Source organism: Macrobrachium rosenbergii, chromosome 33 (assembly GCF_040412425.1).
Source record: "Macrobrachium rosenbergii isolate ZJJX-2024 chromosome 33, ASM4041242v1, whole genome shotgun sequence".
Lineage (NCBI taxonomy): Eukaryota > Metazoa > Arthropoda > Malacostraca > Decapoda > Palaemonidae > Macrobrachium > Macrobrachium rosenbergii.
Genome location: NC_089773.1, coordinates 10207501 through 10235462, shown reverse-complemented (window position 1 = coordinate 10235462; position 27962 = coordinate 10207501). Strand labels below are relative to the sequence as shown.

The 27962-nt window shown below is 39.0% G+C and overlaps 4 protein-coding genes across 4 annotated transcripts; all 4 read right to left on the bottom strand.

Annotated features, from left to right (window-relative positions):
- Positions 1-5449: 5449 nt before the first annotated feature.
- Positions 5450-7029, bottom strand: LOC136855750 (uncharacterized). Its single transcript, XM_067133112.1, has 3 exons — positions 6938-7029; positions 6646-6734; positions 5450-6029 (listed from the first exon to the last, which is right to left on the bottom strand). The coding sequence occupies exons 1-3, from the start codon at positions 6944-6946 to the stop codon at positions 5543-5545; spliced, it is 585 nt and encodes a 194-aa protein (XP_066989213.1). The 5' UTR covers positions 6947-7029; the 3' UTR covers positions 5450-5542.
- A 2586-nt stretch (positions 7030-9615) lies between these two features.
- On the bottom strand, positions 9616-10137 carry LOC136855780 (zinc finger MYM-type protein 1-like). The gene has a single exon (XM_067133137.1). It carries the CDS (start codon positions 10135-10137, stop codon positions 9616-9618), a length of 522 nt encoding a protein of 173 aa, XP_066989238.1.
- An 8591-nt stretch (positions 10138-18728) lies between these two features.
- LOC136855749 (uncharacterized) lies at positions 18729-20766 on the bottom strand. The gene is made up of 3 exons (XM_067133111.1): positions 20599-20766; positions 19873-19961; positions 18729-19478 (listed from the first exon to the last, which is right to left on the bottom strand). Exons 1-3 carry the CDS (start codon positions 20605-20607, stop codon positions 18794-18796), a joined length of 783 nt encoding a protein of 260 aa, XP_066989212.1. The 5' UTR covers positions 20608-20766; the 3' UTR covers positions 18729-18793.
- Positions 20767-24774: 4008 nt separating this feature from the next.
- LOC136855911 (myb/SANT-like DNA-binding domain-containing protein 4) lies at positions 24775-27319 on the bottom strand. Its single transcript, XM_067133363.1, has 3 exons — positions 27212-27319; positions 25991-26079; positions 24775-25699 (listed from the first exon to the last, which is right to left on the bottom strand). The coding sequence occupies exons 1-3, from the start codon at positions 27218-27220 to the stop codon at positions 24925-24927; spliced, it is 873 nt and encodes a 290-aa protein (XP_066989464.1). The 5' UTR covers positions 27221-27319; the 3' UTR covers positions 24775-24924.
- Between the last annotated feature and the right edge of the window lie 643 nt (positions 27320-27962).

Here is a 27962-nt window from a genome sequence, read left to right as displayed (position 1 = left end):
AAACCTCCTCAGCTTCTAAAAGAGGACTTTCTATAACAGCATGCTTGGGATCTACAACATTTGTACAATATATCTAAAACATTCATCATTTGCTAAATATTTTCATTCAGATTTAGCCCCTTAAATCGTATGTATCCATTACTTTTGCTTATTTTTCAAATTATTATTATTATTATTATTATTATTATTATTATTATTATTATTATTATTATTATTATTATTATTATTGTTATTATTATTATTATTATTATTATTATTATTATTATTATTATTATTAATCAGAAGATGAAACCTATTCCTATGGAACAAGCTCACCACAGGGACCATTGACTTGAAATTCTTTAAGCTCCCAAAGAATGTTATGGTGTTCATTAGGAGGAAGTAGCAGAAGGTAAAGTTGAGAACTGCAGAAAGAGGAGATCAGTAATTAGAAAAACAGATGAACTAACAAATCATTAAATAAGTAAAGAAATAAACGTGTAAGTAAAATATTAAATTACAAGTTGCATTACATTAGGGTGGGTAATTTTGACTCTGTGCATACATAACCCGGCTATTATTAATGACTTTTATCTTTATGAATGAATCAGCACAGTAATAGAAAGATTTCAGTCCGTGCCTCCATAAATGAGTCAGATCTTAGATTTGGAGATCTGTATTATTACTTTATTATCGCACACACACACACATATATATATATTAAAGTCCTCCTGGCCCTCTGCAGGCTCATAAGACAGACGCTGATCTCCTGTTTCTTAGGCCGACAGCCAGTGGGGGAACAGGTCCCAATGCCTATGACACGTGGCCAGTGTGTCGTTAGGCCCACTGTTTAACTCCCCAGTGCGAGGGCGGGTACCTATTCTCCTACTGAACCTCTAGGGTTTTTTCGGACCGTTAAGTTGGCGGGCTGCCGGATTTTTGCAGTGGCGCAATCCGAGCCATCAGTGAGCGGCGGGATTTGAACACCAGCCGTCTCGACTGGTAGCCGAGAATCATACCACTGTGCCACCATGGCTGCTCTCTCTCTCTCTCTCTCTCTCTCTCTCTCTCTCTCTCTCTCTCTATATATATATATATATATATATATACAGTATACATATATGTATATATTTAATATATAGTCTTAAATACCCTATATCCGTTTACTTTTGCTTCTGGAAACACCTTTTCACTTTAGCTATTAAACGTGCAAATTCATCATCTCTCAAAATGCCCTCCAGATTCAAAACACAAAGGTAATCAGGTAAGAAAAAGATAATATTTATCAAAATATCCAATTTAATTCTCATCTTTAAAAGAATATAAATCACATTTCAAAGAAGAAAGCTTGGAATTGCTGACACTCAGAAAAGGTTGAGAGAATTTTAATGACAGGAATTAACCTCCAGAAAGGCAACTGACCGAAGAACCTAGAGAAAAGTGGTTTCTGGCATCTACTTCTCAGCGCTGTCGTCGTCATCAGACGCCCTAGGGCGAGCAGCTGGTCGCGATGCCCTTCTTGCAGGCACAGCAGCAGCAGCTGTAACAGCAGGTGCCACTGTCCTGCTGACTGGGCGGTAGACTCTTCTCACGTCATCATCGTCATCATCGACGTCATCGAGGTCGACCTTGACGTAACGAGGCGCAGGCGCAGAAGGAACGGCAACTGGAGCAGCCACTGGGACGTAGCGAGTCGCTACTTGAGGCTGAGGAATAAAGAAGTTCGTGGCGAGCACGGGTTCCGGAGCCACCTGAAGAAACCTCTTGGTCAGTACAGGTGTTGCTGGCTGCACAGGTGTAACAGCAGCCTGCTGGAAGTAACGGGCAACAGCAGGTGTGGGTGGAGGAGGAGCAGGTGCAGCAGGTGCCCTTGGCGTCAGCTGGAGTCCCAAGCGATCAGCTTCGACCTCGACCTCGACGATTCGACCGTTCTCGTCCAAGTACCTTCAGGGGTCAGAAAATGGGACAAAAATCAGTTCCCTTGTTTTATTGATCACCGAGATAAACAAAAAATTAAACCAATACAAGATTAAGGAATTAAAATCAGATAAAAGGGAATAAAGGTCAATGCTGATAATTGTATCTTACTTACTGAATGAGAGGAACCACGTGGGAATTGAGAAAATATCCGAACACTTTATTTTTTAAGCTTATATGATTCCAACACCACAGAGATGTGACACTTCGGAACTTTCTTTCCTTGTTCCTCAAGTTCCAATTCTCTATATTCCTCAATGTCGAACTTATGGCCGGAAGTCATAGAAGAATAGGAATAAGGAGCATAAGAATGTGGCATTAAAGTTATAAGAATAACAACAACAAGGATGAGAGAGAGAGAGAGAGAGAGAGAGAGAGAGAGAGAGAGAGAGAGAGAGAGAGAGAGAGAGAGAGAGGTCCTACTCAAGGTCCTACTTACGAGTACTTTATGGTGACGTCCTTTGCTCGGTCCCCTCCGATGAGAGCCATACGGCAGCTCGCCAGACCAACCAGCGCCAACAGTACGGCCTGAGGTAAATAAATGAGTAAGTAAATAAAAAGAATAAACAAATGTCTCTGTAGCAATTTAAACAACTCTGGAGACACAAACATCTAAAGCACCAGTTTTCAAAAGTAGTTTTCAAAGAAAGGAACTGATTGCCTTGAAACGCTGCTGTTAGATCAAGCAAAACCCAAGAACACCACCTTGAGGAACACCTCATGGTGATGTTATGAAGAAAAGCCCAAGAACACCACCTTGAGGAACACCTCATGGTGGTGTTATGAAGCAAAGCCCAAGAACGCCACCTTGAGGAACACCTCATGGTGGTATTATGAAGCAAAGCCCAAGAACACCACCTTGAGGAACTCCCCTTTGGAACAATCACTTACCACTTTCATTTTTCCCAAATTGTAAAGGAGGGGGAACCACCACAAAGTTCGTTGTCGAGTTGAGAACTGATGGTTTCCCTGGGCGGATTCCGCATCTTATATACCTCAGTGTCCTCCTCAGTAGGTGTTCTAGAGGTGAGGAGGGGAAGTTTTTTCCTCACTTCTATTCTGCTAGAGAGATGGGGTTGGGGGTCATCGACTGCTTAGCAACTAAGCTTGAGAACAGGGAACTGCCGAAAACATGAAATAAAAAAAATATAATAATGGGTGAGGGACCACTGAGTTAATGACCCGCTAAGTAAAAAAAAACTGAACTGGATGCAAGGTATTCCAACCGAGACCAACTGCAGCTAATTAAAAAGAGAAGTTTTTTATGATTATTTTTTGTTATTGTTGTCAATCATTTTAATAGGTACGAATGTGAGGTTTTTTTTTCAAGCAACTGTTCAGAGGTTTCCTGGCTGAGAGAGAATGTGAGTTCAATGGAGCGTTCGTCTTTTGTATTTTATTTATAAGTAAGAGATCTGAAATAAATTGCTCCATACACTACATTAAAATACCTGTTTTGAATACATGTGTTTACGTAATCCCCACAACCAGAAAATTAATAATTATTTATTTTGATGGATACCCTCATTCATACTACATTTTAGTGGTACCAACTTTATAAGTACTTATTTTACTTGGTTTCTTTTACAAGAAGTTCAAAATCAATCTGATGAAGTTTTCTTGACAGCAATCTCCTTGCTGTACGTATTATTGATGAAAGAACTTTATGAAAAAAGCAATTAACTCGTGTTCAGCAAGGAACCTGATATACTTCGATGGTTCTTATAGATATGGGTAAGTTTTCATAATTTTCTTTCATCCTCCAAGTCAGACAAGAGAGACAAGAGAGAGAGAGAGAGAGAGAGAGAGAGAGAGAGAGAGAGAGAGAAGAATAGTTTCCATCATGTCTCTGTTGGTCGGTCAGAATCTAGAGGTACACATCAGACTTCCTACTCCCCTTCACACTTCACCAATCTCAAGGGTAAGAAATCCACCTACATAAGGTCGGCTCAGTCTAAACTCTCCCTTGCCTTCCTGTACTAATAAAAATAAAAAAAACACCAGTTTTTCCAGTGTCCAGCTACTAAAGCAATTTTACCTAATTCATTGATAGTTTGGAGCCAGTTTTTTTCGTGTATGGTTGACCAGTTGATTAGATGAATGTGAGTGGATCTTAGCCTGGGTTGATGATAACTGGCGTCACATTCTCAAAGGTCTAGTAGAAAGGAAGGCAAGCCAAGTATGCAAGTAGCCAGGTCTTATTTCTGAAAGCAGGTAGTCAGGGAAAGTGCAAACAACACTTGTTTACACTTGGCAAGTGTTTCATGCAAGTAGACTTCCGCTTTGCTCCGAACTCTTGGTGTGTCCTTGTAAGTGCTCATTCACCTCATGCATTTTCTTTGAAGACTTTTCCCATTTATTTTTATATTAAGACTCCTCCTTTCCAATACCTCTCTCTCCTCCACAAGTCTGTCTATTGTTTCCCATCCCTCCCACATGACCAAACCATCTAAAATCACTGAACCAACCTCTCCTCTGCTGTAACATTTTTACCACTTCTATATACCTTAGTTCTCACCATTTTGATTCTTCCTACACTACATAAGCTATGCAAGCGATGTTTTATCTCTATAACTCCCACCCTCTTCCTTTCATTTGGCAATTAAAATAAAACTATACTGCCGTAGAGGAGAGTTGATTAACAATCCCTCTATGTATCAACACCTTGCCTTCGTCAGACGCTTCAGGCTTGTCATTTTTAGTAAAAACCTTGCTGTGTGACTTATTTATTTATTTTCATTTTATTTATATATATATATATATTCACTTTGTCAACTAGAAGAAACAAGAAACGAATAAGCGGAGTAAGCATCGTTACGTCAACTCGTCATCCATCCAGATTATAAAAAAAGAAAGAGAAAATCTACTGTTAACTAACCACTCCTCTATGGGAGACAAGTTTGCTTTAGCACATTTCTCGTTGCAGCGACTCGATTTTAGTGTTTACTTTTGACTCTTCCTTTGGTCCGTCCATCTTAATTAGTACATACAGGAAGGAAACGGGTTCTCTCACTTATATCCTAAAGACATAGGCACAGAGAATTATTGTGAATGTTTGAAGTTTATTATCATTAACTGATTTAATGTCACTGATTGGCTAAGTTCAGAAAGTGTTGCTTTTTTGTTTAAAGCAGGTTTTCTAGAATGAGGGGTCTAGAGTAGTGGCCTGTCGCTCTACTAGCTGTAATCCACAGCTGTCAACTAACCTCCAGGTACATAGTTCACTGTCGAGGTTAGAAATGGGCCAAGATCGTTCATCAACTTATATACTGTATATATATATATATATATATATATATATATATATATATATATATATATATATATATATATATATATATATATATTATTTATGTATATTATTTATTTTGTGTGTGTATGTGCGAAATATTTCACTTTCCTGTACTCTTGGTTTTGGAAAGATTCCTTTACTTTATCTATTAAATGACACATCACATTGGGTAAATAGTCATAAGGTAAAGAAAAGATGATGTTTACCAAAATACTCAGTTTCATTTTTCGTCTGAAGAACAACAGATCAGTTTCATATTCTTTAGCTTGGAACATTTAATGGCTGACAATGCCTCTACTTCTCAGCGCTGTCGTCGTCGTCAGATGCCCTACGGCGGGCAGCTGGGCGCGATGCCCTTCTTGCAGGCACAGCAGCAGCTGTAACAGCAGGTGCCACGGTCCTGCTGACTGGGCGGTAGACTCTTCTCACGTCATCATCGTCATCATCGACGTCATCGAGGTCGACCTTGACGTAACGAGGCGCAGGCACAGAAGGAACAGCAACAGGAGCAGCCACTGGGACGTAGCGAGTCACTACTTGAGGCTGAGGAATAAAGAAGTTCGTGGCGAGCACGGGTTCCGGAGCCACCTGAAGAAACCTCTTGGTCAGTACAGGTGTTGCTGGCTGCACAGGTGTAACAGCAGCCTGCTGGAAGTAACGGACAACAGCAGGTGTGGGTGGAGGAGGAGCAGGTGCAGCAGGTGCCTTTGGCGTCAGCTGGAGTCCCAAGCGATCAGCTTCGACCTCGACCTCGACGATTCGACCGTTCTCGTCCAAGTACCTTCAGGGGGTCAAGGAATGGAGACAGTATTCAGTTCTCTTTCTTGATCACAGAAATTAGAGACTTTCATTGAAACAGGAATGGGAATTTTGCCAATTCCTGTACCTTTCTGGGACATTTTCATTCATCCAACAACTGTATATAAAAGCTTTGTGACCCAGTTACCCAAAACTACCCAAAATGACTTTAAAAGAGGTAGATCTTGACACATTTTCATTCTCTTGCAAGCTCCACCTGAAGACATTTTAGTTCGAATGTTACGAAATAAGAAGTTCTTAGACTAATCAAACTCTTGTCAAGACATTAGCTTTCAGAGGTATTATATGCAAGTCTGTTCAAGGGATTGAAAGTTACTTGAATAAACAAAGAAATAATGCCGAGGTAAACTCAAAGAAATGAAGAAAATTCATGCAAATGGAGGATTAAGATGTTCTGTCCTGATTTTCTGTTCTGAAGGACCTCATCGCGATTTTCTAAGCTAAGTAAAGTCAAAGACTGGTGAAAAATAAGAATAAGGAGTACAGTGATATATGAGAGAGAGAGAGAGAGAGAGAGAGAGAGAGAGAGAGAGAGAGAGAGAGAGAGAGAGAGAGAGAGAGAGAAAGGTCCTACTTACGAGTACTTTATGGTGACGTCCTTTGCTCGGTCCCCTCCGATGAGAGCCATACGGCAGCTCGCCAGACCAACCAGCGCCAACAGTACGGCCTGGGATAAGTAAATAAGTAAGTAAATGAAAAGAATCATGAATAAACAAATGTCTCTGTAGCAATTCAAACAACTTTGGAGACACAAACAGTTTTCAAAGGTAGTTTTCAAAGCAAGGAGCCGATTGCACTGAAATGCCGTTGGGTCCAAGCAAGGCCCAAGAAAACTACCTTGAGGAATGCCTCTTTGGGAGAAACACTTACCACTTTCATTTTTCCCAAATTCTCAAGGAGGGGGAACCACCACAAAGTTTGTTGTCGAGTTGAGAACTGATGGTTTCCCTGGGCGGATTCTGCATCTTATATACCTCGGTCTAATCTATAGGTGTGGCTTGGTTTGGGGGTGGGGGAAGGGACGTCGGTACATTTTCCTGAAGCCCCATCTAGTAATGCGATTATGGCGGTGAGGACGTGGGGAGACTGGAGGGCCGTTGAGGGGGGGCGGTCATCGACAGCATAGCAACTAGCCAAAGCTAGCTGTGGAGAAGTTCTGAAAACAGGAAAGTTGAAGAAAAAGGTAAAAAAATGGTCAAGGACAACAGAGGTGACCAATAGTTTCGAGAAAAAAAAAGTGGGTCTGAAGCGAGATGTCGCAAAATGAGATCGACTCGTACCACTTAAAAACAAGATTCTCTTTTTGCATGATTTTTTGTAGCTGTTGTTGTTGTCTGATAGATCTATGGGTACGAAATGGAAAGTAGTTTTCAAGTAACCGCTCAGATGCTTAGCTGAAACAAACTTAGATGAAGGGTTCGTTGTCTCATGTTCTGTATTTGCAACAAAATGTATTCATATATAAAAATGACCAATATAGGGCCCTTACAGAAGACACTCGGGAAAACCTTTCTCCTTTAATTAAAGCTTCTGTGAATAAGTACAAATGGAGATGAGATTTTTAACAGCTAATTCGTCGAACACTAAAGGGTAAAGGCCTATAGCCTGGATAGTTTGCCTACGGAATGTTATAAGATGATATTATCATTTATAAAGATCTTGTGTATACTTTTGACTGTTCTTTATGGCGAAAAATCTCCTTCTGGGAAATAAATACGAGACCAATTGATAAAATGCCAAGGGAAGTTGACCTGGGGAATGTATATACAGTAACATTGTTGAACAATGGGTCTGTAGACCAATAACAAGGTTGAACAATGTACAGGTCTGTAGACCAATAACAAGGTTGAGCAATGTATCTGTAGACCAGTAACAAGGTTGAAAAATGTACAGGTCTATAGACCAATAGCAGTGTTGAATGCTGATTGCTGCAATTTTATTTTAACAAACAATATAAGAAATTGTTATATCTTTTGATATTTCAAGAACTTCAGGAAAGCTGTGAAAAATGAACATAATTATGTAATATTTTCAACAGGTGTGGTAGGCTATATAAATGTACCAAATGATGATTCGATATATGTGAATTTTTTTATTATAGAATTCACTTTAAGACCTGAGGTAAAGCTGGTTTCACAGCAACTGGGGAATTCGATAAAGAATGATTTTGCTTCTGTTGAGAATCACCTGTGCGAATAATTAGTTTGGTTTAATTGTGATTTCTAGCGTCACAAGTCCAAAGGTCATCGACAGCAAAAACGGATAGGATTTTCGAATTCAGTTATCCTCGGAATACTCTTGCACAGTAGTTTATAATGCGTTATATGAAAATGATCATTTAAATCAAATATCCTTTAGGGAAACCGACCTTGAAATTCTCACACAGTTTTGAAAATATTTCTGCAAATAATATAGTCACTGCTGAACCATTTCATCTAATCATTACTGACTGTTACTTCTAACAAAGCCGACATAACATTGAAATTCTGGAAGCAATTCGTTTTGGTTGGGAGAGCAACTGATCCTCTGCTGAGTGAAAGGAATGCTAGGTCTAGGAAAATATAAAATTGAGAGCGAATGGTCGGTTCCTGGTTGGTAAAGTCTAGCAGTACAACATGAGGTGGTTAAGGCTAGAGCCATTTTGCACTGCCATTACGTGAGACTAGTAAAGTATTTGATTTTTTGATGGCGTGACAAGTTACCTAACACAAAGCAATGAGGAATTTTTATTCTTTTGTGCGGTGAAAACAGACAGTCTTAAAGCGTCATCAGAAGCCAGTGGCGTCGTGAGGGGTGCTGGCGCCCGGGGGCAAAGTCTTTTATGGCGCCCCCAAAAGGGGGCCTGTCCGGGGGGAGAACTATTTTCATTTGAGTGTGCTAATCTTGGCAGGAAATGTTTGCCTTCATTATTTTAGATATATTGTGTTGAAAACAAAACATTCTAATTTGCATAATAATATTCTGGGACGACAGAACACCAACCGAATTTGCAAACTGAAATAGTTTATTTTACTGCAATTAATTAATCATTAGCCCTCATAAATAAATCCCAAAATGTTGATAAAATAGCTAAAATGTAGATTATAGTAAAGCATCACAGTAACCAGTAACTCTTAATAATCAAAGACAAATGGCAAATTAAATAAATTTGAGTAAAAAAAGGAGTTAAACATTAGGGAATTCAGGGGGCTAAGAAAATCATGAAAATCTACAATTTGTTGCCAGCATAGAAGTTAATACTAGAGAAAAAAAAAATAGAATTTGTGGTAAAAGACTGAATGGTTATAATGCCTGAAAAGAAAACTGATAAGAACTAACTATAAACCTTACGTTTCTTTAAAGAATGTTTAACGTGCGTCAAAATAATGAAAACAAAAAGATTGAAGTGATGGATGCTTAGGATCAACCATATGCAAGGAAATAAGACGGTATAAAGGTATTAGAATGTAAAGATAATTAGACAGATATTGATAACAGAAAACCTAAACAAAGAAAAGGATTGACAATGAATTGTAGGACATTAAGTATTGATGCACGTTACAATGTGTTTACAGTTTTATCTTTCTAGCTTTCACAGCCGCAGATCTGTCTCTCACGTCATCAAAGTTTATTTTGTTTGCGATCTCTTGCTCTACACTTAGTACAGTTAAAGCTGACAATCTCTCTTGCCCCATAGATGTTCGCAGATGCGACAAGATAAGTTTCAACTTACTAAATGATCGCTCACAACTAGCAATTGATACTGCAATGGTCAGAAGTATCTGAAGGGCAACTCGAAGGTTTGGGAAAACACTTTCATCCCCATATTGTACAATGAAACGAAGTAATTCGCGTGGGTTGGTGATCAGAACATCATCTCGTGTTTTAAGCAGCATTCTGCCATCTACAATTTCGCTGAACAGTTCCAAGCCATCTAAGTCAGTGTTATAGAAACTTGCCACATTAATGCACCATTCTTTGATGTATGCTTCATTGGTTGTAGATAGCAACTCCTTAATATCCAAAAGAAAGCCAAACTTTGAATCCAATTTATGAAGTCTGATGAACCGTTCGCCCATTTCATTATGCATTCTGTCAATAGTACCTTTTAGCAGACGTTGCATCTCATTTTCTGCTGAGAATGAGGCCTGCAGCATCAGCAGCATCATCTCCAGTTTCACCAGGCATTTTTTTCCTCACTCTACATCGTCTGGCAATTCTCACATCCCAAGCATGACAGAGCTCCTTTGCTTTTTTGATAGATGTCTGGCAGATATCCTCCCGATTAGCGAGGAAATAAACTTGCAACGCCTGGATATCTTGTGCTGCCTCATGGAAAGTCAATTTTGGATCCTGCAGCCGCTTCTGGACTCTGTCAAACTTGGTAAGTAAAATGTTCCAAAAACTTCTTAGTGCAGCAAAGAAATCAAATGTCAAAATTCTGCTCAATAGCTGTGTTGCTTCACTTCTGGTATCTGTTGTCTCATTCAAATGACTTCCGATGGTCTCTAAAAGTTGGACCAAATCCCCCACATTTTCATGTATGGGTCGAACTGCATCAGCTCTAGCACTCCAGCGTGTTTCAGATTCAGCTTTCACAGATATAGGCAAATTCTTCTTTAATCTCTCCCATCTATAGATCGACCTTGAAAAGAAAACATACACTGCCTGCACAGTCCCGAAAAATGTGACCATCACCACCTCATGACTAGCGGAATGAACCCCAGCCAAATTTGGTGAGTGGTTGTTACAGTTCACATATATTGTTTTAGGGTTCACTGTAGCAAGTCTTTGTTGTACTCCTGATTTGTGTCCAGACATGACAGCAGCAGCATTATCATAACACTGAGGAGAACGACAGTCTTCAAAAGGCAAATGATCTTTCTCCAGCTGCTGCATTACTACATTTACCGTACTTGCTGCATCCTTTTGGTGTACTTGAATAAATCCAAGGAAACTCTCTTTCACGCAAACTGTTTTTTCTTTATAGTTTATCTCTACATATCTTATTATCTCTGACGTTTGTTCCCTGTGTGCAGCATCTGGAGTGGAATCAAGCATTGTACCGTAACACTTAGCTCTTCGGATGTCATTCAGTAAAGTGCTTCTAACAGTAGATACAATAATCTGGATGAATTCATTTTGAACTTCAGCAGACAAATAATATGAAGGGGACTTTGGATTGGACGCTTTGTTTAAGCAGTATATCGTGATTATGCTAGCCTGAGCATGCTGAGAGGATGGTTGATGGAATACCAGGTGCTGTCCTCACGCAAAACTTACCCTTGTAATAGCCGCTTAAGACAAACTAGCAATCGCTCCCTAGTCTAGTATTAGCAAAATTGATTTAGTCTACCTCTGGGGCCTGGGCTCTGTGGCTACCGTCTTTGCTAAATTTTTCATTCCTTGGTTCTCACGGCGTGTATAAAATTGTGAAATTGTGTTGACAGCTTGAGTGTTGTTGTGACTGACGTCTTTCTCATTCGAGAATGAAAAAAGGTTGCATAAATTAAAATTTCTTACTATATTTTTCGCTGCAAAAGATAAATAAATAAAATACTTTATGTATTGATAATAACATCAGCCTTAGCTTTGAAATTGCAGAAATAATAATTGTTGTCTACAGTTTGTTATGCACAAAAAATGCCCACGAAAGAAAATACTAGATTGATGGGAGTAACTATCCAATGTCTTTGCACTGACTCGCAGTCACTGAACCACTTATTTGATAAGTACGTAATAAAATTTGATAGTATAGTAATTAACACATAACGATTACATTTATATATAATGAACATTAAAGAAAGTCAATCTTCGTTAAATATAAAATATGCACTGAAAACTCATAAAAACTTAAAGATTCTAAGTTACTGGTTTCATCACCCCATTTCCCCCAAAATAGAAGTCTTCTCAACTTCAGTTTGGCGCCCCCCCACAGTGCTGCGCCCGGGGACATATGTCCCCCCCAGCCACCCCCTCCCTTACGACGCCTCTGCCAGTAAAATCAAATATCTTGCATAGACCTAACGTTCGCTTGTCAGTGCATCCATTCTCGTAGTTAGCGTCATTAAAGATTATTTTTCCAATTTACGGACGAAGATTTGACTTTGGTATCACCATAAAGCTATTTCATGTTCATGAAATGAAATCTACTTGGAATACAGTTTGAATGAAAGGAAATCTATGATCTGAACAGCTTGTGGTCATAGGTCTAAGTGTAGCCTGGGCTATATCGATGACATCAAGATTATTGTCAATTTGTTTTCATCTGAGTAGGCTGATACAAGCTCATCTTTCTTGTGCTTGTGTTGGTATATCGTAAATACAAACCGGCTTCTTTTTAAGAAGCTCTGAGGGTTCTTGTATATATATATATAAACATCCAAATATGTGACTGAAGAAATTGTTTGAGATAATATGTCACATCGTCCCCTGTGGGAGGTCAGGGCAGTTCAGAGAGACCACAGTGGCAGACGATCTAGAGCACATTTGTCGTTTCCCAAGAGTTTCCTTTGTGATCGTCAGTGCTCAGTCAACCACCGCCATGTTTCTTTTGGGAAGTGTCAAGCAGTGCGACATTTGGGCAACTTTCGAATTTGTTATAATTATTAACACTCAGTTACCACACATGATGTCAAGGTAGTGAGTCAAAGGTTTGCATCGTGGTATTCCCGATGTCTGATGACCACTTGCACCAGATAGGGTAGAGGGGAGAGAATCGAGACGGGACATTTTTAGTGCTCGCACTTTTTCCAGAGCTGAGCATTTCAAAGATAAGGAGCGGTCACCCTATCAGTCGCAAAGACGCACTCAGAACTACTATCACTAGCCATGCTTATTTAATTGCTTTTTCTGTATAAAGAATTTTTATGTCAAATTTAGCTACATTTGGAGAATAATCGTTAATTTTTAATATTTTACTCAAGAAGTCTTATTTCTCTATTTCATTTTAATAAAGAAAGAGAAATCGCTTGACGAATGAAATTTAAAAAGCGAGAAAAGAGTCGGAAACAAAAGCAAAGGCTTCGTCCTTCCGTCGGAGGAATCCCAGGTGTCCCCTTTGCCAGGTAAGTAAGCTCTGATTCTTTCTGGTTTCTTCTTTTCTTCAGCCTAAGGAGGATAATTCTCTTCATCCTTCATTTCCTCAGACACAAATTGTGCCTCTGTCCCCTCTGAAGGATAAAGAAGATTATCCACCTTTGGTTGAAGAAGAAGAAGAAGAAGAAGAAGAAGAAGGAGACAGAAAGAAATCAGAGCTTTCTTACCTGGAACGGGGGACACCTGGGATTCCTCCCTGATGTGCTTTGGTCACAGACTTTTTCTGGTTTTTAAAATTCATTTTTCAAGCGATTTCTCTTTCTTATTAGAACTGAATAGAGAAATAAGACTTCTTGAGTAAAGTATTAAAGGTTAGCAATTATTTTTCAACTGTAGCCAAATTTAACAATAAAATTCTTTATATGGAAAAAACACGTCCTTCTTCATAATTGAGGGCCTCAGAACCAGAAGGTTGTAAACGCCACTTATTAAAAAATGTGTAAATTCCCCTCAAAGTCTAGCATTCATTACTCTGCTTCTAAGAAAGATAATTCCTACTGTTCCAGTAGGGATTTAGACCTTACTGAAACGGCTGGCTAGCATAGAAATGCCGCGAGTAGACAGAGGAAACGTTGTCACTACAACCTTCATCTCTGCGCTGCTCAGCTCTGAAAAAGTGCCAGCACTAAAACCGTCACGATAAAAAACGGTTCCTTTTAAGGTATACTATCCCCTATATACATATATATGTATATATATAGATAGATAGATAGATAGATAGATAGATAGATAGATTATTATCAAATATTCACGCGTGACTTTTTGAAATTCACAAATATTAAGCCACAAATCTTGTTTAGATTCGAATTCACTATGCCTTGGGAATAACTTACACCCGACTGAAGCTTTCAGACAGTTATTAGTCTTAAAGTGTCATCAGAAACTTTCAAAATTCCCCCACTAAACCAAGGATGTCGTTTTCGTCGTCGTATAAGTCGTCCAGGTTTCAAGCAAGGCGAGTAAATGGTCCTTGCTGGTAACGCCAACACACAACAATAGGTTTCTCGGCGAACGGATCTTTCGTAAACTCAGTTTTCGCTTCGGGAGCAACGAAGTATTATAGTGTCACTGCGTTCTACGAACGATTATATAACGAACGATTATATACTAATAAATGTGAAGGAAGTAACACTAGATTTTGAACTGACGATTTGAATCTGGAAGGTCTAGGCCTACTTGAACTCATGGTGACTCTCCATTACTGTGCAAATAGTAAGCTTTTATTAAGTTTTATTACTTCGAAGAATTTCGTGGCTTAACTTGATTGCTCATTGCCGTAATGGTTCGTTCGTGGGTCTAATGATTGAATTTAATGCCTTATAGGCTTATATTTTTGTTCCTGTTTCTTGAACTAGACTTATCAGTTATACTTGACTGATGCAGATTAAGATTCTATTGATATTCTAACATTTCATGTCACGTTTCTCCCCCTAACATTTGTCTTCGTAATATTTCTTTCGTGCTTAAGCTGCTATGAGTATTATTCTATGTTTCACCCTTAGATCATGAAACTCGAGTAGGCCATGGGTCATTCGTTTTTGGGTAAAATTTTATAAGTTGACAACACGACTCCAGCCAGTCATTTTTGCGTGAAAAACCATTCTGGGGTTTTCGTGCAAAAATGCCTAGGAAGTGGTAGGGCACTAAAAGAATCTAGAAATACCAACCTAACGTATAACCTAGGGGTGTTTACTAGTTACATTTAGCCGTATTTACTATGGAGGGCTGTGGGAGCCTGGTATTGTCTTACCTTATAAGTAGTGATTTGATTCATTTATTATTTATCATTTGGGCATAGTGTTTTTGGGGTTCAAAATGACGAGAATGGGGAGTTACTCTTTCCAAAATTGTAGGTTACCAATTCATATCTTGTACTGGCAACTTATTAAATAATAATACCTGTTTTTGTACTACAAATCTGATGTTTAAATGTAGCTGTTAAAATTTTATGAGACTTAGTGTAAAGTCTTCCTTTATTTTGAAGATTTTTATCTCCCTTGTCAGACTGTGAGCGATTACAGTGTTTAGTTTTCTGAAAGTAAAAATATTGTGCCGGCTTGGTCTGTCCGTCCGCACTTTTTTCTGTCCACCCTCAGTTCTTAAAAACTAATGAGGCTAGAGGGCTGCAAATTTGTATGTTGATCATCCACCCTCCAATCACCAAACATACCAAATTGCAGCCCTCTAGCCTCTGTAGTTTTTATCTTATTTAAGGTTAAAATTAGCCATAATCGTGCGTCTGACAACGATGTAGGCCAGGCCACCACCGGGCCGTGGTTAAAGTTTCATGGGCCACGGCTCATACAGCATACACCGAGACCACCGAAAGATGTTTCTGTTTTCGGTGGCCTTAATTGTCCGCTGTAGCGGGTGTACAGAAAACTTGATTGCGCTGAAGGAACTTCGGCACATTCTTTGTTTTTTCCCTTCACACGAACTATCAAGACTTAGATTATGATTTGTGCAGATTGCTTACAAGGAAGAGAGAGAGAGAGAGAGAGAGAGAGAGAGAGAGAGAAGCGAATAGATTGGGAGATAGGCTGTTTAATCTTTTAATTTTTTTTTTTGTCATCCCATCACCCCGTTTTGGCAAGTCAGCGTTACTGTGAACGCACTGATTTTGTCAATGTACACCCAGATAATTATATATAATAATATCGCCATTCTTTCAGCGTACGATCTGTCCGATCAATCTGCATCTTCACGGCTATGGTCAATCATCATTTGCCTGAAGATTATTTTTCTTCATCCTGCCGCAATGTTCCTTCAACCATCACACAGCTTCGAAGTAATAATTAGGATGTTTCCGTTTTCCCCAGCACGAGACTATTCCGCATCCTAGGGGCGTCGCGAAAACTGAATGAGATTAAGGGAGAAAAAATCAAATAAAAAGCCACAAATCTTGCCGTGGTTGAATACAGATGAATAAGAGGAAAGGTATGTAAATCTAGGCAAAAGCGGTGGGGTGGGAGGAGGGGGGCTTAAGATAGGGGAAGTGGGGGGCAAACTCCTGAGATGTATGCTAGTACTGCAACAGCCCCGGTTTTTTTTTGCCATGCCCCTACGTTAGGTTACGTTGAGTTAGGTTAGGTTAGATTAATGTGTCTGGAGTGAGTAAGTATATCTTACTTTAACCAGACCACTGAGCTGCTTAACAGCTCTCCTAGGGCTGGCCTTAAGGAGAATTTGGGTGTAGGAAACATAATAAAATTATTTTCAAGAAAATTCTATGGTTAGTTTTTAAGACATGGCGTCCCGCTCTTTTTTTTTTTTCAGGAAAGGTCCGGTACTCGGTTACATCTCGGGGAAAATGCGGGCAGGTGCTGATGCTTTGTGTTCAGATGTTAATAAGCAAGTCATTGATAACCGGGAGAACTTGTTCAGCTAAATTATTCAGAGGTCCTCTCCCTGAGGACGTCCTAATCAGTTCAAGTGAAGATCCAATGCATTGCTACCCTTAGGCAATTCTCCGTCCATTTCAATAGCTTGCTTACATTTTTGTCTGTTTATTTATTAATTTGTTAATTTGTTTTTTCATATTTTAATGTGAGATCTCTTCTTTCTGTATTTCATATTGCATTCTGTTCTGTTACATCTTCCGAATGAACACCTTAATATTCTTTGGAAGCTTAATGAATTTCAAGTCAGTGGCCACTGTGGTGGGCTTGTTCCATTTGAATAGGGTTCTTCTTCTTCTTCTTCTGAATAATAATAATAATAATCATAATAATAATAATAATAATAATAATAACTCCTGTGTATGTCTGACCGATGAATGCTAGGATGATTATTACTATATTGTTATTCAGAAGATGAACCCTATTCATACGGAACAAGCCCACCACAGGGGCCATTGACTTGAAATTCAAGCTTCTAAAGATTATTATTATTATTATTATTATTATTATTATTATTATTATTATTATTATTATTATTATTATTATTATTTGAAGGGAATAGGCCCTCTCTTAAACAGGTCGTATTTAAAAGAATGGCTGTTTCATGCGAATTTATCTTAATAAGTATCTCTTCCATTTTTCTTATAATTCGCTTTTCGGGCTCAGCGATGTTCGTCAGCAACTGGCCAATATTCATATTGGAAAAAGGACAGTGTGAGGAATGCGGGAAGTCTTTTATTGAAATATCCAATTAGAAATCTTTCGTCGTCTGGATTCAGGTTCTACTTCATGGGTCGTCGACATGTTTCGACCATCTCGTTGGTCATCCTCTGGACGTAGTTGAAAAGATCTGGAGAAACAAGGTTATTTCAGATTTAGCTGGCCTTGTGCCAGCACAGGCTCTTGCTCCTAGAGCAGCCCGTAGAGAAACAATGCGCTTTTGTCGGTGTTCATAGGGGCGTCTTGATCGGTGCTGAATTATGATTGGCTGCCCGGGGCAGGTCATCTCGGGCGGAGCCTTCTCTCCCATGTTGATGTTCGGGGCTCGTCTTACGTGCCAACGGCATTGTAGTGCTAGGGATGAATGGGAGAATTTACGTCTTACGGGCTGCTCTAGGAGCAAGAGCCCGTGCTGGCACAAGGCCAGCTAAATCTAAAACAACAAACGAATTTCGATCCTCAGATGCCGAATTTTGATTCGCTCGTTCGCTATGGGGGTCGCTCGGTGCAGGTCTCCTGGCGGCCGTCGGGAGGAGAAAGGTTTCCTGCGTAATGTTGAGGGTTGGTTTCTCCTTCCCAATGTGCAATGCTTCCAAGAGGCGCAGGCGGCGGTGGTCGGTAGTTCGGTCAATTATTTCCATATTCGTGATTATATCTTTTCTTGCAATTCTCTGGTTATGGGCGGTCCTGGCATGGTTGAAGATGGCTCCTCTTGGGCGTGGCAGGAAATCCTCTTGGAGAAACGCATGGTGGTCATACCGATGTAAGAACCGAGGCACTGATGCTGACATTATTCTCGTTGATGTTCTTGAGGGCACGTTCATGTTCTTTATATTTATGATGTCAGGGGCATCGGGGCGAGGTCCCTGCCGGTACCATTTATCGATGTTTTTGTAATTTTTTTTGTTAATACCTTTTGAGTTTTGTATATTGTAACATTACCTTGTTGCTTAAGTTGGGGCGATAATTTTAGATAATGCTTCCAGTAAATATTTCAAGTTCTTTCAGAAGGGGCAGAAAATCTGTCAAATCTCTATACTCTCTCAGTGGTCTGGTTAAGGTATCTTACAACAGCAGAATATTATTTCCAACCACTCTGTAGAACGCAAATAGCCTACGTCAGATAAACTCCACTTTTGATTATCACATGATCTTTAACAGTGAAGAGCAACAGAATGTACTTGAATAGATATTGGACGGGGCAGGTACACCACTGTCAACATAAAGGTGTCACAGTCAAGGCTGACTTTCAGAGATATTATTTCATCTAAACAAAAATAAATCCAAGCTCTTGCTTATGTGGCAACGAATCATTTCCATTTTCAAATGTATTCTGCCGGCTAATGCAGTCCCTGTCGGCTTTTCTCCTGCATTTGCCATTATGGATAGTGTAATTTTCATTTTAAAAATATAATTAGTCAAAGGAGGCAGTGAAACAACTTTATTCTTTTGATTTATAATTTAAACTTCCCCTAGGAACTGTCTACATTGAGTAGGTCACATCTCATCACAGAAGCTGCCGTTAATGCATCTATTTCTCTGCGCTGGAATCCAGATCAACAACTCTCCTGAATACCTGCCTTCCGCCAAGACCCTGGGAGCGTCGTCGAACTGGGGAAGCTCTAGGCGAGGTAGATGGGGCTGATTTGGGGAGCCGGGTAGCCTGAAAGACTACCGGGATCTCCTCCTCGACTTCTGCTGTGAAAAGTGTGGGGACAGCTGCTGCAGTCTGGCCCACAGGTGCTGGTACTCCGACGAATTTCGTCTCCACTTCGATCTCTTGTTCCAGAGGGACAAATTTCACTACTGCTGGCTCAGGCTCGGGAGCAGCTTGTTGTACCTGAAGGAAACGGGGTTGCGCCATTGGCTTGGGCGCAGCTTGTTGTACCCGAACAAAACGGGGTTGCACCTCTGGCCTGGGAGCAGCGGGTACTCGGATGAAATGGGTCTCAACAGGCTGAGGTTTGGGTTCTGGAGCAGGAACTAACCTCAGAACCTGCGGCCTGGTTCTGGGCTGTGGAGCCTCGACTAGCTGGACAAAGCGGGTCTCAACTTTGGGCTTCGGCTGCTCCAACGCCACAAAGCGAACTGGGGCAGCTGGGGCAGCTGGGGCAGGCTTCCTGTTGACTGGACGTAGACCGTCCTTTGCCAGGGCAAGCCCCAAACGGTCTGCTTCAAGTTCCACCTTCACTTCTTTGCCATTTTCGTCCACATACCTGAGAATTGGGTATTTTCTTTACTAGAAGTAAATTAGGAAATTGTTTAATTGTGATCATTTCGAGAATTGGGTGAAGGCATTATGTCAAGTTATGCAAAGTTTGACAATATATGAAATTTATTACTCGAAAACAGCTTAACTGAAGAGGAATCTTTTGAGTAGGAAGTAAGTACATAAAGTAACAGTTTTGTATGGATATGAGCAACTAAGCAAGATTTTCAGAGACCTCAGATGAAGAGATCTCGTCTTGAAATAAGTCCTAACTGATGATTTTCTGAAATATTAAGTATGAAATAAGTCCTAACTGATTATTTTATAAAGTATTAAGTATAAGTAACCTGTTTAAGGCCAAATATCCCATGTTTCATTGCTCTACGATGAGATATACTTACGTGTACTGGATTTTGACATCACGGGCCTGGTCCCCTCCTATGAGAGTAGTGGTGCAGCTCGCTAGGCCAGCAAGCGCCAGCAACACAATCTGGTTGAACAGAAGGAAGATCAGTTGAATGTCGTTGGATAATGAAAAAGTACAGAAGATTTCCTCTTAATAACAATATTATTATTATTTGAAGTTCCAGTTACACTACATCCTCAGGGTGGCTGTTCAACATATATTTCATGTCTTATTTTTTTTTATTTTTTTGTGACCGGTCAAGTCCCTACTTTCAGACCTACGAGACCTTGCGTAGAAGACACCAAGTTTTTTTTTTATAAGTTTCTGAATCTTTACCTAGGCACTTTATTGTGTTTACTTGCAGGCTAGCCGTTTTTATCATTGCATACACACAAGTCTATTTTTACAAACTTTAGGCTTCACATACAAACCTAGAAGTCTTCAATCACAAACTTATAAGGGTTCACTTCCAGCAAGTCAGTTGCCATATAAACTTATACTTAACAAATTCATTGTATATATATCAGGCTTTAACTTTTAAAATTCATCAGACTCATAACCGCTCACATCCAAATATTCGTTAGATAGACTTTTAAGTCTATATCTCCAAAAATATGATCGTAATGCAAGCTTTCATTAGCAGAAATCAAGAAGCCTTCTCAAAAATCCAGTCGAAAACCAACTCTCAAGCCGTTTCTCAGAAACCTTTAAGCTTACTTACAAACTTCATGATGAGAATCCAATCACGGAGGGCGACCAGGAGAAGTGTATGGCTTTAGCGGTGAAACACCGTCTAGAACTACAGTGAACCTACGGTTGCTCTCCTGTTATATAGAGAAACACTGCCAAGGACGACTCGTATATCCCTACCTGGCCAAAAGGTTTCTTGATGACACTGTTGCTCTTTGACTCTACTTTCATCGTCTGCGTTTGGGTTAGACGGTGGGCAAAAACACTGTTGGATCTCATTAGCAAACAAAGAACAAAAACGTTGTATGAAAACTGTGCAAAAACACTGTTGGCTCTCGTTTATAAACAAGGAACAAAAACGTTGCATGGAAAGTGTTTATTTATTGGCACATTCTTCCTGGCAGTGGGCGTAAGTTACGGCGTTCAGGCAATAAGAATTTGAAGCTAACATCAGTCATGTTAAGAGGAGAAGAAGATATAAGTAGGTAAAAGAACCAGTTAACAGAGAGAGAGAGAGAGAGAGAGAGAGAGAGAGAGAGAGAGAGAGAGAGAGAGAGAGAGAGAGAGTTGCTAGGATATCGCAATCACATCCCATAGACAGCAGGTAAAACCTTGGCCTTTCCTGTTTCAGACAACTCATCCGGGTCTTCGTAAATGTCATCTCTCTATTATGGTCGAGTAAAATTAGGCCTAGGGGTGTCATTAAGAAGTTCCGAGACTATTAGATAATTGAAAATGTTACGGAAAATTCCCGTACATTTAAAAATGATCTGTGAGGAATAGATATTTGGTCTTTACGCAGAAAATTTTAAAAATAATACGGGGACAATGCTGGCTTTTGGCAACCAAAGTCTAGGGAGAACTTCTCCGTCTCCTGACTTAAGTTTTAAGTTTTCAAATATTACAGAAGTAAAACTTGAAGCTAGTAAGTAATAGCTTTCAGCTTGATGCTTTTGTTTATATTGTTTCCTTGTAACTGTACTCCAGTTCGTTCATAGTCTTGAAAGAAAATAGCAATGAAGCAGTAGTGTAAAGTGAATCCTTACTATGTGTTATAGTATTTTTAGCTATTTTTAATGATCACATAACTTAATTTTTTTCTAGAGTTATTAATGATAGTGAGACAAACTTCAAGGAAAAGGAAAAAAGAAGGAACAAATAAATGTGAACGGATACACTATAAGAGATACATTATTGCCCTTTTTATTAGGCTTATGCTCATCAAAGTTAAGTGTTTTCAGTTGTTGATACTTGTGCCCATAGATGGCGCTGAATTTGTCAACTTGTGTTTTCAGCTGCCATATATTTTTTTTCAATATTTAATTCAATAAGGTTTATTTACAAACATCGCAGTTTTCATTTACACAGTAATTTTTACAGTAATATTTGTTATATACATAATAATTCGAGTTTACCTCGAGTTTAAAAAGACTTCGTCCATAAATCTAATTGTTAGGTTGTGTTTATTTTAGTGAATTTTGCTGTGAGTAAGGAATTCCACTCCCGAATTCTATATCACTGGAATCTATTCCAAAAACGGGACCTGACTGTAAGTACTTAGAGTATATTAAGTGATTATTCCTCATAATTTGTGTTGTATATCATTGTGCGTTCTGATATGATATACATTGGTACTGTGTTAAGCGTTCTAATCAGTGTGAAAGTTCAGTAGTCCGAGTGTTTTGTTATTTATTCTGCTTTAGTGTCTGAATCAAGTGTTTCGGTATAGAATTTGACGCGGATTTCAGGTCAGCCTGTTATTTTGTGGTATATTTATATATCTTTGAGCAAGGAATATACAGTAGTTACTCTTGTGTATTCCCAGGCACTGAATAATTCTATGAAGATTACTTTTTCTTATATTTATTGATTATTAGTACCATATTTCCCATGGTAGATCATCATGCCTGTTGTGTAAATCGGTCGTATTTGCTGTCAACTTACATTTATGGTGTTTTTGTAGTTACAAAGAGTTTGCAAAAGGTTATTTATTTGATCTACAGCTACCCTTGTATTGTCCAATCTCGTTTATCCTGTGAAAAATGTGTTCTGGAGTTACATATCCACTTGTAACCTAACAATTATCATTTAGCATTATCATCAGCTATTAATTATTTTGTTCTGTTCATACTTGCTATTTTGTAATTCGATTACATCAGGCTAGAAAAATACAGTAAGGGGGATTTCCTTTACATACACAGCAACTGTAATTCTCTCTTGATAAAATACAAAAAATAATATTATTCGCAAGTAACTTTGGGTAGGATCGATTTATTAATTCCTATCAACTGGCGTGGTGGTCGTTTGCACGGACAACAGATTAAATTATATAAAATTATATGAATGATTCAAGTTAATGAATATGAGAATTAACAAACTAAAGCAAATTTTTTTACGAAGATGTGGCAAATGTTCCCATAACCGGTGAGTCAGGGTTTAGCAATGAGGATTTCATGCTTTTTTTTTACTATTTATATTTGGAACCCCGGTAAAATATCTTTATCCTTAGTATGAGACAATTTAGGGTCATAACTCACAAAACTGAATTTTAGGACTGAGTCAGCGAATTTATCCCTAGACATGAATATTTAGCTTAATATATTTGCAATCTGATTATCAAATTCTTTCTGTATTTCCCTTTACTCTCTCTTACTTCTTTCTAATGAACGCCTTATTCTTTGGAAGCTCCTTGAATTTTAAGTCAGTGGCCCTGTGGGGGCTTATTCCATATGAATAGGGTTCACCTTTTGAATAATAATAAGGTTGAATTTCAAGTCAATGGCCCCTGTGGTGGGCTTGTTCCAAATAAATAGGGCTCATCCTGAATAATAATAATAATAATAATAATAATAATAATAATAATAATAATAATAATAATAATAATAATAATACAGTAATAATAAACTTGGATTTCAAGTCAAAGACCATGTGAGGGCCTTGTTCCATATGAATAGGGTTCATCTTTTGAATAATAATAATAATAATAATAATAATAATAATAATAATAATAATAATAATAATAATAATAAAGCAATTTCAAGCGATACCAAATTGTATGTCAGTATCCCCTAGAGTTAAATGGCCTGTCCATTTTTTTTAACTACTGCAAAAACATTATGATAATTCTATCAGTTCGTGCGCACTTATGCAAGCGCGCTCGCGCGCATTTTTCTCAGAAAATGACTTGGGTATAGGTTCCACCATTATAGAATGATATCATAACACGTTCCATGGTTTTTTTTAAAACTTAGCTCGCTTGAGACTTCAGTTCCATGGACCATAGTAGCTGGAATGGAAAATAATTAGACGAAGCACTCACCTTCCCAGTAAGTGCCCCGTAGTGGGGTTAGTGCCGTCAGTGCACCTCACGCAGTACACTGTAGGCATTACTTGGGTTTCTTCGCAGCGTCCCTCCCCGAGACCCCTAGCTGCAATACCTTTCATTCGTTTTACTGTACCTCCTTTCATATTCCTCAACCTTTTCCTAACAATTGTTTCAGAGTTCAGCTGCGAAAGGTTTTTCAGACGTTTGCTCTCAATTTTCCTTTTCAGCGCTGAATGACCTCGTAGGTCCCAGCGCTTGGCCTTTGTCCTAAATTCTATGTTCCATTCGTTTAACAGGAATATCTTAACGTTGCGTTCTGAAGGAAAACTTTAATATACAGAAAATAATTGTTAAATAAATGAGATTCTTTTGTCAAAAAATAAAAAAATGGGTTGAAGAATTTGCAGAAAGAAATTCTTTCATAAATGACCAAATTATTTAGCTTTCCCTGTTGTGAAAGAAGAAGAAGAAGAAGGAGAAGAAGAAGAAGAAAGACGAAGAAGAAGTAGAAGGAAAAGAAGAAGAAGAAGAAGAAGAAGTAGAAGGAGAAGAAGAATAAGAAGAAGAAGTAGAAGAAAAAGAGATTCTTCTATGCCGCGTCTTTTACACAGTGCGAAAACAGGTACATTATTTTATTATATTATTATTATTATTATTATTATTATTATTATTATTATTATTATTATTATTATTATCATTATCATCACGGGTATAAGGATCATCTTAAAGAAGGTGATTCAAAACAGATTTACGATTTTGTGGCATTATATTTGCTTGGAATTACAATTTCCTCTTCATAGAATACACTTGATCTAATTTGTTGCATGACATGACAATCTAGGGAGTTGGTAGCTTTCTCCCGAAGGAGGGGTCACAGAAGTGGCAGGCCCTGGTCCTCTGAAGTTTAATCCTCGGCGCTGTTGTTGTCTTCGGACCTGAATCCGTGACGCCTGAGTGCTTGAGCAGTGAAAAAGTGAGTCGTTGGTTGGGCACCCTTTGGGGCAACAGCTGGCTTGGCCTGGGCAAAGTGCGTCAAGGCAAATCGGGGTCGACCTGAAGTCTAGGAGCTTCGACCTGAACAAATCGGGTCTCGACCTTAGGTCTAGGAGCTTCGACTTGAACAAATCGGGTCTCGACCTTAGGTCTAGGAGCTTCGACGTGAACAAAACGGGTCTCGACCTTAGGTCTAGGAGCTTCGACGTGAACAAACTGGGTCTCGACCTTAGGTCTAGGAGCTTCGACGTGAACAAACTGGGTCTCGACCTTAGGTCTAGGAGCTTCGACGTGAACAAACTGGGTCTCGGTCCTAGGTCTAGGAGCTTCGACGTGAACAAACTGGGTCTCGACCTTAGGTCTAGGAGCTTCGACCTTCACAAATCGGGTCTCGACCTTAGGTCTAGGTGCTTCGACCTGCACAAATCGGGTCTCGACCTTTGTCCTTGGAGCTTCGACCTGCACAAATCGTGTCTTGGGCTCGTCAAAATCGTCCAGCTCAACCAACTGTACAGCAGGCGCCAGTCTAGGAGCAACAGGCTGGGCAGACAGTGTTCTGAAACTAGGGGCGCTTGCAGGCTGGGGTGCAGGTGGAAATACAGGCTGAGGAGGCTGGACTGGGACGAAACGAGGAGCTGCAGGCTCTACTTCGACACTTGAACTTGTGGCTCTAGCTGAAGAAGAAGTTGCAGAAGAAGAAGAAGAAGAAGAAGAAGGCTTTTTGAGGGACAGCTTCGAGTCACTGGTTAGGTCTAGTTCCAGGTTATCTGCCTCGACCTCGACAGTCACTTCCTTTCCATGGTCGTCCAGGTACCTGGAAAGGCAGAGAGAGAGAAATCTGACAATCTGACTTAAGCTCCTCCCATGAAATTTATGACCGTAGATCCCAATTATTATTATTATTATTATTATTATTATTATTATTATTATTATTATTATTATTATTATTATTATTATTATTCAGAAGATGAACCCTATTCATATGGAACAAGCCCACCACAGGGGCCATTGACTTGAAATTCAAGAGGCTTCCAAAAAATATTAAGCTATTCATTAGGGAGAAGTAAGAGTTCTTTACAAACGCCACCTCTCCCAAACTACTCACGTGTATTCTATGGTGACATCGCGAGCCCTGTCCCCTCCCAGAAGAGTAGTGCGACAGTTCGCCAACCCAGCAAGCGCCAGTAACACTACCTGTTATCAAAAAGAGGAACACTGTAATTAAGGAATTAACTCACCTGGTCAGTTTATTATTATTATTATTATTATTAATTATTATTATTATTATTATTATTATTATTATTATTATTATTATTATTATTATTTTGCATCTACTTTGCTTTCGTTAATAATAATAATAATAATAATAATAATAATAATAATAATAATAATAATAATAATAATAATAATAATAATAAAAAGAAAATCTGTCTGTGATACAATACAAAGGTTTACGATGTTTGTTATTAGATTCAAAAATTCTCTAAAGATGTAGCAATTAAAATTGTTAAAAACATAAGTTATATTAAACTGTATATTGTTTGTGATACCATACAACTGCCGCGCGTTTTAAGACGCTTGTTGTAATTCGAATCACGCTATCTAGGGTTGTAGCAGTTTGAAATCAGACGCACGCAAGTTATATGAAACTGTATCTAAACAGTTTTTTTTTCTTTGAGGGTAAACATGGCTGCCAGTTATATTGAACTGTGTCTAAACGGTTTTCGTGAAAGTAAGCATAACTTCCAGTTATATTAAACTGTCTCAACTGTTTTCGTGAGCGTAAACATGACTGCCAGTTATACTGAACTTGTCTAAAATGTTTTCGTGAGCTTAAACATGACTGCCAGTTGTACTGAACTGTATCTAAACTGTTTTCGTGACAGTAAACATGACTACCAGTTATATATTGAACTGTATCTAAACGGTTTTCGTGACAGTGAACATGATTTCCAGTTGTGTTGAACTGTATCTAAACTGTTTTCGTGACAGTAAACATGACTACCAGTTATATATTGAACTGAATCTAAACGGTTTTCGTGACAGTAAACATGACTTCTAGTTACATTAAACTGTATCTAAACTGTTTTCGTGACAGTAAACATGAATGAACTGACGATTATAAAAATAACCATTCGACTATTTCATCCCAAATCCACGATTTCCTTTCGAGCAACGCAAAACAAACAAAAAACGATCTTTGACAACTCGACAGATAACATGAATGAATGGATGACTACGAAAATAATCATTCGAGTGCCTTATTCCAAATCCATCATTATCTTCAGAATAATAAGCAATAAACAGATAATCTTTGAGAACTTACGAGCTTCATGATGGACGAATTAGAAAACAGGAGAGGACCCAGGAGTGCCGCCTAGACGATGCCAAAACACGAACTGCTCACTCGGTTGCCGGTGCCAGGTCCTTTTATACTGGGCAGAGGTTACGTTTCGGTGGGCATCACACCCTCACAAAATTTGCGGGGAGGAGGGGGTGGGCGGGGGGGGGAGAGAGAGGGAGAGAGATAGAGAGAAAGAGAGAGAGATAAAGGGGGTTGGGAGTAATCGCGTTCTGAAGGCAAGCAGCCAATGACACACCGCCGCAGTGCTTGTGACCTCTTCGATCGAAAAGGTCATCGGCTTTTTCCCACCCGGGGGATTGCATCCGTTGAATTTGCTTGGGAGATGGCGAAGGGGTTTTGGGGGAAGGTTTTGGGTTGGAGGAAAGGGTTATTATTATTATTATTATTATTATTATTATTATTATTATTATTATTCAGAATAAATTTATAAATATATAAAAAAATGTTTTAGGAAAACGCATAACATGACTGAATTGTAGGAAACAGGTATTATGGTATATCTATGGAATAGTTTTAGTTTTCTGTAAAAGAAAACTTTTGTGCCGGCTTTGTCTGCCCGTCCACACTTTTTTCTGTCCGCCCTCAAATCTTAAAAACTACTGAGGCTAGATGGCTGCAAATTGGCATGTTGACCATCCACTCTCCAATCATCAAACATGCCAAATTGCAGCCCTCTAGCCTCAGTAGTTTTGATTTGATTTAAGGTTAAAGT